At 38.2% G+C, this 14423-nt stretch overlaps 1 protein-coding gene across 2 annotated transcripts in view; it reads right to left on the bottom strand.

The window, feature by feature from the left end:
* The window catches only part of rgs3a (regulator of G protein signaling 3a), a 130529-nt gene that overhangs the window by 97249 nt on the left and 18857 nt on the right, over window positions 1–14423 (bottom strand). Inside the window, exons 7-8 of one of the 2 annotated variants that reach the window (XM_034895622.1) lie at window positions 14300–14390; window positions 2068–2135 (exon numbers count right to left, since the gene is read on the bottom strand). In XM_034895622.1, the coding sequence (XP_034751513.1) occupies window positions 2068–2135; window positions 14300–14390 (159 nt within the window). Of the gene's footprint in view, window positions 1–2067; window positions 2136–13366; window positions 13614–14299; window positions 14391–14423 lie in introns of those variants that run through there. The other variant, XM_034895624.1, reaches the window with a different exon arrangement.

The raw sequence follows: 14423 nt of genomic DNA, 5'->3' as shown, positions 1-14423 counted from the left end.
TACAACAAATTAGAAGTTTAAACTTAAACTACTAGAATTCTTCAACAAGAGTGACTGGGGAATTTCTCTCCAGGCACTGTATGGTTGTGGTTTCCACTGTCTCTATGCTTATGTTCTGTCACTATGTTTTGTTAGGCTACTGCTTATTTTGTGCTGTGCCATCTTCTGACAATATGCTCTAGACAAATTAGCCAAGAGTGTGTTGGATTGAAAGCTAATCATATGCTTCCTTTCAAGTGCTTGGGTATGGTATTCTTCCTGCATCTAGCCTGCTCCATACACTGCCGCACCTCCACTTAAAGTATCATCTAAAACAAGTACCTGATGTTACAGATGTGATGCATCTCAGAAACATACATCAAGGGAGGATTCATGAAGCCAATATGTGCCAGCTGGCTTTTCAACTTTGATTTCAATGAGGGTTGCCTGTGCTATCTAAATATAGCCACTGTCATGTAAAACATTTCTAAAGTATTATCCATATTGGCATTGTGTGGGATAAGAAACCAGAGTCAATTTTTCAATAAAGTCATTCACTCACTGGAAATTTACCAACTCAGGATCAAGTTGGATTAGTAAGTCATGAAGGAATACATTATCTCCCCACAGCTATAGTGTGAACAAAAGCATGCACAAAGATGCAGCCTTCATAGCCAACAATCCTTTCTCTGGTGTGAATCTGGAAGAAGGGTCAATTTACTCAAGGAAGAAAGAAAGAGGCCCTCAGCACTTATATGTGAATATCAATGTTTTTTTTCCCTGTATGACATTAACAACGTTGTAGCAGCACCACTTTGCATTTAAGCCAGCAGTATTTAAATGTTGATTTATTTAGGTCTGCATGCAGTAATCAAATAAATCTTAATTTTAATGCTGTGGCCAAAATAGAACTAGCACATTGGATTTAACTTCAGAGATGAATGTTTTCCTCTCCAAAAAGAGCACAAAATCTGTTTCATCATTCCAGCCAAAGTTTTAAAACACATCCATAATTTCTGTACATTAAAAGAAGTGCAAAGAAGGTGCTGGCAAAACCATGTGTCACCACTCCCAAGGCCAACAGTGCAGTAGGTGAGGCAAGGACTGTAGTAGGGACTGAGCACTCCAAATAGGTGGAAAACAGAAGAACTGTACTTTTGCCATTTGCAGGTCTCCAAAGGGTCGGTCCCGAACCCAAAAGTTCTCTTTCTCTTCCTGTTGTTGTTGTTGTTGTTGTTGTTGTTGTCTGTATTGTTACTGTAGTCAAAAATATACCGAATTAAATAATCACTGTTTCCTATACCAGTCATGATCCTGTGTCTCTGTTAACAGTTTAAGTGTTCTTCTTCATTCATTTTTAGGGCTTTTATTGCAACTATACAGTCAACAATGTGGAAATTGAGAAATTTAACTTTAAAGAGAACCACGAATATAAACTTTACAGAGATGACTACGAATCTATAGGATGTAAAGGATGAGAGAGGACGAAACACGAGAGAGGACGACACAGAAAGGATTTGTGATTTCCATTAGCAGATAAGAAAAACTGGTTTCACATCCAACTACATGGTTCTCTTTTCTCCTTTCTCATGACAAACCATCATTCTGCTCGACATGCGACTCGCATGCAAGTAAGCCTTTTGACAAATATTGTCTTTCAAGAAATGACATCTTGCTCCATTCACTGCTCAAAACTCAAACGCATGATTCAATTAGTTGCCATGGTTGCCTAGAATGTGTAACATGGAATGCATGCAGTACATACTGTATCCAACTGAAGGCATTTTTATGCATGATGAATATGTTGGACATGGTGAAGTGTTGTGCACGCACATGTAAAACACATTAAATAAAAACACATAAAGGCACACGCAAACTACCAGCAATCACAGAAAGAAATACATTGTGCACCTGTATAGAGAAGAACATCCAATAAACAATTACAGCAATATAGTTAATATTTACTGTATGTACCCACATGCACACACTCTATTAAACTTACAAAATATTTCTGTTGCACACACACACACACAGACACACACACACACACACACACACACAGAGTAAATAAGGTTTGAATGTACTTACTGTTAAGCATTGCATATTCTCAGGGCGATTGGTCTCGGGGGCAGCACCATGGTTTGACAGCACAGCTTCTGAAATGTAGACAAAGGAATCACGGGCTGAGACAGTGCCTCTGGAGCACATTTCTCTCAGTTCCAAAACAAAACCGCCTTCTGAATGCACAAAAATAAAGTCCTCAAATAGTTCTGAGAGTCCATAAAAGTGACTCGGAAAGATATCAAAAAGCAATTATGGCAACAGTTGTCTGGAGCAGCCTTTTTCTGGGCTGGGATTTAAACTTCAGACCGCACATAAAAAGCAAAAAAACAGTCAAGGAATATCCCGTAAGATGCGAGGATCCAACAAACTGCCCAAGAGAGAAGTGGAAGTGGGAACAAGTGAGCACAAGGGAAGGAGGGAGGGAGGGAGCGACGGGCGAAGAAGAGAAAAGGAACTCCTCTCTCACTCTATTATCCGTCCGTCACAGGGCTCCTGGGAGGTTGCTATGGTTACAGGGACTCACGCCTCAGTGTCCTTTTAACTATTGCTCATAAAGGCAGCATTCAGCATTGGTGCCACGATACAGATATCCTTCTCTTTCCATCTCTCGCTTTCTTTCTACATTTCCTTCTGTTTACATTGTTCACTTAATACATACATCTTTCCTTCTGCTTTGCCTTTCCGTCTCTTAAACTTCACACACAGCAACCCCACTGTCCCAACTTCAACCACTAACTCCTTCTTCTGTTTGATATTTCTCTCCTTCCTCTTACCCCTCTCTTTTCTATACTCGTCCATCACACATACCTCCACCACCGTGGGAGAGAAATTATCCTACCCCAGACTGTGAAATGTTATTTTCCAAACTCTGCCAACCAAGTCAAAACAGCCCCAACATGAGTCAAAGAGTGTAAGTGGATAAGTACCGTTCTGTCAAGCTAAAAAAAAGTTGGAATAATCACATTTTATGCATAAACATAGCTTGAAATGTCTACTTAAGTTGGTTTAAAGTAAGATATTTTCAACACTGAATTATATTCACATATATTGTTTTTAAATGTGCTTGTTGTAACACTTCAGTGAAACTATCCCACTTATTCTGAGTAAAATATCAAAGCAAGACATCTATTATGCCATTACTGCTGCATGAAATGGAAGCTGCAAGATGTCTGGCAAAATCATTATATTCTTTTGACTAAAAAGTTATAATAAATTATGGACCACACCAAGCTTGACAGTATAACATGCATTTGTATGAGACTGTCCTTCCAAGAAAAATGACAACATCAGTCATTTCGCTAATGCCTCATAAAAACACATGTTTATGTTCAAGTGACAAAGTCCTCTGTAGTAATTATGACCCGTCCACTGGGAAACAAGGAGGAAGTTGGGTGACGTTATTATACAGCCAAAAGGTCTGCATAGAGGTCAGAATGGTTGGTTGGCTCAACAAAATGTAAGACTTTAACACGGAAGACTTGTGTTTGTTTCCTTGGTTTCTCTTGAAGATGACAACCAAGGTCCGCTAATGTCAACAAAGTAGTAATTGTAACCTAAACCAAGGTGTTTTTGTTTTAAGCCCAACCAAGTCATGTTTGTGCCTGAGCAAACTTGAACCATAGCAATGTCAGTTCATAAAATATATTTTTTTTCAATGAGTTATTTTCAACAGTTTTGGAAGGCACTGATTAATGATGCTGTGCTTTCGATACGTGTATCAGATCAGAAAACACTTAAAGGTGTCAATCAGGAGTGCTGTTTTAAAGAACATATTTTGTTGTTTCATTTGTTAATTGCTTTTTAAAATCGTAAAAAGTGATCTTTCAAGAGGTCAATCAATACAAGAGCCTTACCTTTTTTAATAATAATTTATGTCTGGTAATTGATGATTTTTAAAAAAAAGTTAAAATGCCTTAAAGCCATAGTGAGTAGGTTCCGCCACCCCCATAAGGAATTCTAAGTAATGACAACAACACTGTTGGTGCGTCCAAATGATACAAGCCTTTCGTTAGTTTTGTGGAGCTGATCATTTAGCATGAGCAATGGCTTGAATGTAACAGACGTTCATTAATATCTTTGAAGAAAGCTTTAAAGAATTGTTGTCTCCTACTTCACTAAAAGAAAGTTTCTCAGTGCGTGCGCTACAGGTTTAAAGTTTCCATATCACACTTACGTAAGGTGCATGTTGGACCACTGTTGGCCTCTAAACTAGTTGCAATGTCACAAAATCACGTTTGTAGAATGACTCCTCACCTCAGATTTAAGGTGAGCAAGTGAGCAGAGAGAAACGTTCCCTTTTCTGAAGATGAATATGAAAACAGCCATCTAATGTCAAACTATATACAGCGTCATTCTGCACAGAGAAGCTCAAACATCCTACAACAAGCACATGAACACGTTTTTGAGAGTAAGGGAGGCTTTAACATGTATCTGTAGTCCTCTTGCAAAAAAGTCAAGCATCCCTCAACATTTTGGACACAGTTTATGTTTCGTCTGAAACCTTTTACAGTAGTTTAACCCCAGAATAAAGGGCTCGATCCCAGAGTTGCAGTTGCCATGGTAACCATAAGGCTTCTGTCACTTGAGAATCTAAAACCTCCAGGGGTCCAGCAAAGAGACGGCTAACCTGGCTGGCGTCAAGCCCAGCCAAGGAGCCTTTTGTCTGGGTAAGACATCAGTAACTCCGGACATAAGAGGAGAAAGACACAGAGCAGATGGCAAAGAGACAAATCCAGCATGATTGACATAAAAATGGGGGAAAGAAAGAAGCACAATAAGAGATGGAAATAGTGGCCAGTGGGAAAAGTATACACAAGCGAATTCAGCAAATAAAAAAAATGTAGTTCAAAGAAGGGAATAAGAAACTAGGAAGGTTAAAGAAAGACAGACAATGAAACTAGATGTGAAAAAACAAGGAATGGGCGTGCAAAAGGCAAGAGTAAAGAACAAAAAACCAAAGGCGTTGGCAGTCTTCTGCGGTTGAGTCAGTCAGTCAGTCTCGGATCTGCCAGAACATGAAAAGCCCTTGACTCTCCCGAGTCCCTCATTGCAGCACTCGCTCACTTGACACGCAGTCCCTCTTTTCACCTCCTGTTGCCCACAAACACACACTTGATGGAGAGGGTGGAAAAGCCAAGATGGGAGGATATTGCCTCCACTTCAGTGTTTGGGTATTTTAAAATGACCTTAAATCTCAAAAATGTATTGTTTTAATTGGTGACACCAAGAACCAAAACATACTATGAGGAAATGAACTGATGTGGACTGACAAGGTAAGCATTAGACACCAACAGTTTAAATTTAGCAAGGCACTCTACTAAAAATCTCACTGAAGCAGTGAAATTATGGAAAAAGTACGTACAAATAAATAATGACTTCACCTTTTATTAACTATTACGTATCTACAGTAGATCAAGTTCCAGTTTTGTCATTGCTACCATGAAAGACACAACAGCAAAAACGTTACTTAAAAAAAAAAAATTATAACATTGTAGAAAATGTAGATATATCAAAAATGATAGTTTTTAGTGTTTGACTGGTTTAGAGAGCAATACAGTCTATAAAAAACCTTTTTGGTAATGGATGGGCAAAGTCTTAGATTTATTAAACAGCTAGAGTGGAATGTTTTAAAACGTGACTCAGTGTACGAGCCTTCCTCTTTCTGCACAAGTCTATTTCTACACACAGACCAACAAGAAGAAAATCATACGGTATGAAAAAATAACAACTACATACATACAGTACAAACCACCAGATGTCTGAATAATGCAGCATGGCTGACGCTTGGGCATAGTTTCCAGTAAACAGAGCTACAGGATGTTTTTACTGTATTGGTTCAACAAATTAATAAATAATCAATAATGCTCATTATCATAAGTAAAATGCTCATACTCATAAGGAAAACATTAATTTAGCAATCAAGCCAGATTAACACTGCAAACATGTAGGCCTGTACATGACATGTTGTTTTTGTTGGTCAAAGGAAAGATGTATCCTAAGGAAAAAAATATATTCAAAGGGTGTGCAGCAGACTACAATGTTGACTCCACCTCAGTTCTATAATCACGTCATTCAAACACTGTGCTGCAGTAATAGTTTGTGCCCTAACTTTTAGATAGACTCGAGAAAATGTATGTCTTCTATAACTGTGTTGCAAGTTATTTCTGTAAGGATTTGTACCCACAACTTTTTTCATTTCCTAGGTTGCAAACTGACTGTCCATGTTCTTTACATTTCTTTTCTACAGGCAGCTGTTTAACACTTTCTCACTTTCAGAAAATAAGTTATTTCACAGTCTACGGGGATTATCTCCATGTTCTTGTAGCCAAACAGGATAGCAGTGTGTAGACCAAAGTGCTTAGGGCTGTGACGGTATGGGTGTTTTGTTACTGTGGTGAAAAGGCAACGTATCATTGCAGTATGGCAATTAACCCCCACCCCCGTTACAAGAGTAACGTAAGTACGTTTGTCCTTGTTGTAAAAGGAAAAGAAGAGATGAGTTTTATATTGTTGACATTGTCAAAGTAGCAACACAGTAGTACAGATCGGGTGGATATAAGCCTGCGGTCCATGTAACTCTCAGAGCAGATCAGATGCATGGTATGTCAGACATATACTAAACACATTTTGTCTCACATATTCACACACTGTCTCTGTGTTTGTAGTCAAAGAGGATAGCTATGTGTACATCAAAGTGCTTATGTTTTTTTGTTTTTTTAATCAATTTTCAAAGGTCAAATACACTTATTAACTTTGTCGGAATACTGATGAGTAAAGACGATTCCTGTAGGCCTTCAGAATAATACACTAATTATTCTGATAATTCAGAATTATATACACTCATTATATACAATTAAACTATCAATTAGCTATATTGATTAATGGGTTGACGTGTTATTAAATCCTTTGTTGCCACCTTGCTATCTCCAGGACACAAGCCATGTCCTAACCAACTCGACTAACTGACTTAGAATATCTTTAAACTTTTTTAAACTTTTCATCTTGCGCCTTCATCAAGTCAAAGTGTTGCGCAGTACTTTGGTTTATGAAGTACCTGCACAATTTCCTGACATTCCCATCAGCTTCAACTGTGTTTAGTGCTAAATAGCAGCATATGTCAAGTGAATATGCTAATCTAAGGAGGTGAATATTGTAAACATAAACACCAAAATTTACAACATTATCATTGCCAGTGGGAAAACTATAGAATAAAATACCATAGAAGAATCAACACAGCTCTGACAGTCTCAACAAAAACTGAACATAATAAGCATCGATTAAGTCCAACCCCTTTATGTCATGAGAAGGAGAGCACAGAAGTAGGCGAAACATGAATATTGTAATACAAAACTCTAACTGTAAAAGAATTCAAAGGTAATGTACCATACAATTGTCCCGCATTGTTTGATCCCTGGGAGGAATGCATTTTGTTAATGCATGAGTTTTCTGCACACCATCAGCCCAAATCGGAATACATTTCAAATAATGACACAAGAGTAACATTCCGATTTAAAATACAGCGCACGTATGACAGATGCACTGCCTAACATCAGCGACCACTAAACAACTGAATGCTGCCACATGGAAAAAGACAACGCGATGACTTTTGCCCAAACAGGATAGCTGGACAGTAGTTATAGTCACATTAAATTTCCCGTTTGTCTTGGGTGATGCAGAACAGCCAGAAAGGATTAGGTTTGCGGACATAAGTGTTGCATGATTGTCCATGATGGAGACTGTAAAACGGATTTTAAAAGCATATAAATACACAAAGACTGGGATAGAATTTCATATCTAGCCTCAGCAGTACCTTTAAATTCCTCAAATCATCAACTTCAACTGGTTCATCAGGTTCAACATTTGATTATAATAAAAAAAATTGTTGAAATTGCTACATGCACTTTCTGTGGTGCATCTTTGGCTATGTTATTTCAAACTAACGATTGAGAAATTACTAACAAGATCATCAATATTACTAACAAGCAACCGACATATAATACCTATTTATTTTTTCTTTTCTTGACAAAATGTTGACAACTTGACTATGGTAAAATGCCTTCAAATTTGACAAAATAAGATACAACATATTTCACAGTACTGAGGTTCTTAGCATTACAATGATGTGTCATCCCACACAGAACTGTCAACATGTGCTGTGACACATGATGAGAATATTTGCAGAAAAGAGACGCTTAAATTGGGCAGGACGGGAACATGCTTGTTTTTCTACATGAGTGCGCCCCTTATTGTCAGTCAAACACCCTCCAGTCGTGCCCACTTAGTTCTGCCTACCTTCTGCAGGCTCAAAATGTCGGCTCATCAGGAAATTGATTTTAATTAACTTTTTGTCCATGACGTCTTTGAGCCATCTAGGTTCATTGCCCTCTAGAGATTAAAGACTATACAATTTGGAGGTTTTCAGTCTGCGGAAATTCATGCATGTGATGCAAGTAGTTTGGATTGCAGAGGTGACTGCATGATCTTTGGATTATCTTCTCTGTTGTCTGAGACTGACTAGTTCTCATCCTCCACCCATTCACCCCTCGCCCCTCTAGCAGTAAACATGTCCCTGCAGTCTGCCAGCACTTTCTTGTTCATTTCCTGAAACATTTCCTGCATATATTGAGAATCAAAGGAAAACGTTGATGCATCTTTCTGTCAATTAAAAAGGGGAAACTTTGGTTTTGACTATGGTAATCAGCTGGGCATTATGCTTAGGTCAAGCACAAGCACTAAAAACACAGCCGTGTGTGGTCAGGTTCTTTAAGATTTCACACCACTGTAGAATATATGCTGTTACATATTTTCTCTTTGAATATGCAGCTCACGTGAGACTGATACCATCTGACCTTTTACTGAATGAGTTTTAGGTTCAGGCTCGTTGTGCTTAATCGGATCTCAGATATCTGGTTTAGATACATCTTGAACAAAACATAACATATTTAATTACTCATTAAAATTACTGACAAACGCATGGTCAACCAACACAACTGTTGGTTTGATTAGACCTAATCTGAGCATTGTTTAAGCATGTTTAGACTGTGCTTGATTAACATTAGTCTGACCCTCCTAGTATCTATGATGTGTCAAGTAAAGAACTGTAAGCCTTTCTTAAAGCAGACATTTTGACTTGTCACAGTAGGAGAAGCAAAGGTGTTAGGCGTAAACATTAATGATGGCTCAGTTCCATTTAAGTGCCCGAATAAGCCATGACATTGTGACAGTGAACCAGCATGTACAATACCAGGACCCTGAAACTAAAGCAGCTAAATGGAATTCAGCCATCATTAACTTTATTACTGACACTTGGGCTGCGGTTGAATAGTTTGATGGAAAATATCACAAGGTCAAGGAAAGATGTGAATGCGAATTTATAAAGATTTAGGGCTAAGACAATACGACTGCGGCTACACTAGGTGAGAGCTGTGAGGGTATGGATGTTTTCTTACCGCGGTGAAGAAGCAACGTATCAACGTATCGGTTAAACACAACTCCCTGTTATGAGAGTACCGTAAGTAGGTTTGTTCTAGAGTATTTTTTTCAAGTCAGAGAAATAGATACGTCACAATTTAATGCTAACACAATAAGCAGTCAGGCAGGCTTTAGTATTTTTTTATTTATAAATTGAAATCCATTATCTTGATTGTCATTCATCAAAATGTACCATCGTTTTAAATGTGTTTGTGTTTTTGTGAAATAAAAAGAAGAGGTTAGTTCTACATCGTTGACAATGTCAAAAGAGCCACACAGTAGTACAGAGCCGAGAGTGTGCGTAGGCTGTTGGGTAGCAGCTTGACTTCAGATCGGGTGGATATAAGCCTGCAGTCAATGTTACCCTCAAAGCATCAGATGCATGGCATGTCAGACCTATACTTATCACATTCTGTCTCACATGATCACACATTCACACAGATTCACAGACAGTATTTACCCAAGCAATCTCACATTATAACCCCCCAATGTCCAACCCCTAGCATATAACTTAATCACATAGTGTATATTTTAATCTGCTGATTTAAAGGCTCGCCATCTGGAATAGCCCGGTAGTGTTAATGTGTGGGTTTGTACAGTACATCTGGACTTTATTCATCTATTATAAAAAGTGATATAAGTGTGTGTATGATACAGATGACACACTTTCTAAGCTATAGCCAAATAGGTATACTGCTATTTTTCATTTCACGCATATACAGACCATCTGACCCACATCATAAGCTTGTTGGAGGGAAAAGCATTAGCCATGGTCAAAGACACACACACACGTCCGTGTCACTGAGGGTCAGTGGTCTCCACTGACACACTACGCGAGGCAATAAAGCACAGCTAAGTGAGATTCTGAAACACTAATATTTTTCTTTGATCAGTAATACATGCAGACATAAAAAAGATATATGGTACATTATTCTTGTGCACAAACGTGAACTGATGGCAATAATATACCTAATCTCAAAAACATTGACTAATGACCACAGAGGCTAATACAAATAAAAAATCTTAATTATCTCCAAGGATATGTAATTAATTATGTACCAAATGAAGCACCGATTATCTAAAGAGACTTATTCTGCTGCTTCAAACTCATTTAAAAAACAATATACAGTACATATTTCTAAAAACGATATTATTATATATTTTTTTATTTTCCTCTCTTTTACTGTTTTAATAGTCTACACATGGGCCACATGAGTGTACCTACACATTAAAATTCACACAGCTACTGAATATAGTCTAAGTACACTCCAAATTAGATCAATCATCCATGGCTCCATCCTGAATGGCTAGTATTTCTGCTGGTAAAAAAAGCAGTGTACAAACTGATTGTAGCATAAGGCTTCAACCAACACATGATATAAAAATGTGTATCAACACTAATTGCCCTGTCACTCGTTATCTCAGAAATGCAGTTTGGCTGCCATTCATGCACAGCCTTTCAACTCATGTTAATCAAAGTTAGCATAGCAGCCTTTTTTTGTAGACTATTATTTTTCATTTTAATTAATTAGCTCTGTCCAGCATGGCTTGCAACAATCTGATTTTTAGAGAGTTTACTTCTCTCTTACTCTTTACCCATTTACTTGCTTACACTTAACACGGTAATGTTTTCTCATGATGAACTTGACAAACACTGTATATAATGTAATCTTTCTGAACATACAGTATTTAGGACAAATAAAAACTTTTTGCATTTGCATATGCATAGGGTCATTGGTGATCATTTTGGGGTTTGTTCATTACATTTAGCCATTTCACACTTTTACTGTGTTGCCAGGTGAAAGCCGTACAACTTCTTCACCTAGGGCTCTGAGATTCTGCCTAATCACTGCATACCACATTCCCCAACGCGCCACACAAAAACAGAATACACAAACACACAAACACACAACTAACTACAGCTCCTACTGGGCAACTCCTCCTGAGCATCCAATGAGGGTACAAGTTTGAAATAAAAACTATAAAAAGTTTCCCCAAAATAAGATATTCAACCCCTCATAGTCACCAAATGTCTTGCTTACTGACAGTAAAGCAATACACTGACTACGGTACTTTTTTGGGAGAAAAAATTTGAACATTTACAAAATTATAATTATTAAAAAACTCAAAATCAAGTTTTATCTAATTTAAAAAGTACAGTGAATGATGCTACATCTCACCATTGCTTAAGAGTAGTTAGAGAGAATTAGGGCAGAGGCATGATGACAAGCAGTCAAAAATTATAAATTAGCTCTGAATCCAAAGCATAACAAGAACATGGTGAGCCTGCCAAGCTCCCAGTATGCTCCTACTCACTCCTGAAATTGCAGAATTTCCCTTAATGATCTATTATATTGCAAATCACAGACTTATACGTATATGCTGGTAGTTAGTGATACATCAAATTGTTTGTTTAGTAAAAGCCTTTTTTGCATTCTGCCACAGTTTTAGGTTACATAAGAGATGGACTGAGGACTAACAACAAAGAAGCCGGAGTGACTAGAGAAACAGTGATGTCTGAGAAAATGCCATTAGGGGGAGTGATTAAAAATAAAAATTCAGGTAAGAGGGAGATGCGTGAAATCCAAAAGACAGGGTATTTGCTCAAGGATCTTCACAAACACTTGTGTGAAAGAAACACAAAATATAAAAGGGACCGGCAGATATATAGGGAGACAGAGAGGAGGACAGAGAGAGAGGATGGACACACAGAGTGGTGGTACTGTAATAAATGGGATTTTGGTAATTTCCATATTAGTGCATGTCATGGTGCAGCAGTGCCTCCATGGCCTACATTCTGCCAGCTGGCAACACATGAGTGCATGCATGAGTATGCATCCCCCACTCACACACACAGACACACACACACACAGATCTGATGAGACAGTAGTGGAGCAGAATTTCTACTGGGAAAGGTGAATGCATTCTACATCCATTAAAACACTCAAGCATGCTGCTTTTTTTCCTATTTTTGCCGACATCCAATGAAATAAAAGAACTCTAAAACTTCCTTTATTGCACTTTTTCCAGCAACTGTATCTACAATTACTACACTTATGTTATAAACCTTTAAGCCTGTTAGCCCATCAGTAGAATAACTACTTGCCTATGTAACCCTTTAGTATAAGTCAGGATTCCCTTGTATGAGTCTTGTAAGGGTTTCCTGCTGGCTGAGTCTTGAGTACAATCTGATACCCCCGTCCTATTTCAAGCCACAGAAGCATAAAACTAATTTTAAAGTTGCATGAGGCAGATTAGCCTAGTTCAGCCAAGCGGTGTAAATTGGGATGGGTTAGCTGACATCTCAGCATATCATCGTCATTCTCATAAACCAGAATGGAACTATGTGAATAAGCAAAGTCGAAGGCACTTGGAATGGGGAGGTCTGGGGTTGTGAACATTATGTGGAAGTATGTGCATGTCACTATGTGCTGTTGTGAAAGGTTTGTGTATATGTGTGTACAGAAAGATGGGGTCGTACTGTAAGTAATCTGAATGTGTTAGACAAGCTCCTTAAGGGGTATTCTATGGAAATTTAACTTAGTAAGAGAAGATTTGATGAAAATTGATAGATTAGCAGTACACGCACAGAGTAGCAAAGAGATGAAAATAAATATCAGCCACAATAAAAGCCTAAAGAACACAAACATAAAGATCGAAGAAGATAAAGGAGAAGAAAAAAGCAATAATGAAGAAGCAGAGGAAGAGACGAAAAGACAAAAAGGAGTCACACATTCAAACAGCATACTCAAAAGAAAACAAACCACTTCAGATTGCAAATCTATTTTCAAAGCAAAATATACTCACGTGAAGTGAGTATAGTCAAGTAGGACAACACAAACATAGTACTCACCTAGTCTAGGCTGCCCTTATGGCTGGCACAGAGTAGCATAACTCCATCACATACACACACCACCACCAACGTGAAACTGTGAGTAAGAGCAAATGTAAGTAGGAGGAGAAGGAGCACTCGAAGGTGGGACGAAAAAATGGATTTCCAAACAAACGTGTCTGTGTGTGTGTGAGCATGGGTGTGTGTGTGGGTGGGTGTGTGTGTGTGTGTGTGTGTGTGTGTGTGTGTGTGTGTGTGTGTGTGTGTGTGTGTGTGTGTGTGTGTGTGTGTGTGTGTGTGTGTGTGAGGGGAGATCCACTCAGCAGCGAACGGTGTGGGAGAACTCCGTGTCTCTCTCTCTCTCTCTCTCTGGCAACTGTGACGCGCCCGGGTTTTTTCAGACCCATCCTTCCCTCCCACTCTCTGTCTTTCCCTCATTCGCTCTCCTAATCCCTCTCTCTTTCCCTCTCTTAATCCCTCGCTTCCACAGTCTCCCAAGCTCCAGACCCAAAGAATAATAAAGTAAAAAATATATATACAGTATATGGCATGTACTTACAGTACTTAGTTGACTTGTGTTCTTATAGTTGCCATTTTTAGATTTCTACATAACTTTAATAAGACTGGCTATCATTTCAATAAATCTGTGACGTCAGTGCCAATATGACACCATAGTTTCAACACTGGTACCAAAAGAATACTTTTTTTGAAACTTTTGGTCTGGGAATATCAACACTTTATTCAGGACTAAATATGCCAAAGTGCTTATAAAACACCAGTATTAAATAATAAACATTTTAAAATAAAAAATTGCCTCTAGATGTAAAAAGGTTTACTGATTTAAATGAGGAAATAACTGATTAAAATATTTGATATATTACGACAGACAAATTTTTTTAAATGTCAGTGTTCCAACCTTATTATTGTTAATAATTAAGGATTAAATTAACTTACCTGTGGAGGGGTGTTTGTGTTGTGTGGGCACTTTAAGATGCTTTTTCCTCCCCAGCTCTTCCTCAAGTAGGTAGTACCATCCTTGAACCTCCTGGAGCAAAGCCACAAAAAGAGTAAAAGTGTG

The sequence above is a fragment of the Etheostoma cragini genome, chromosome 16 (genome assembly GCF_013103735.1).
Source record: "Etheostoma cragini isolate CJK2018 chromosome 16, CSU_Ecrag_1.0, whole genome shotgun sequence".
In the NCBI taxonomy this organism is placed as follows: domain Eukaryota; kingdom Metazoa; phylum Chordata; class Actinopteri; order Perciformes; family Percidae; genus Etheostoma; species Etheostoma cragini.
Note: the sequence above shows the minus strand (reverse complement) of the source record. Positions and strands in the feature narration are given on the sequence as shown.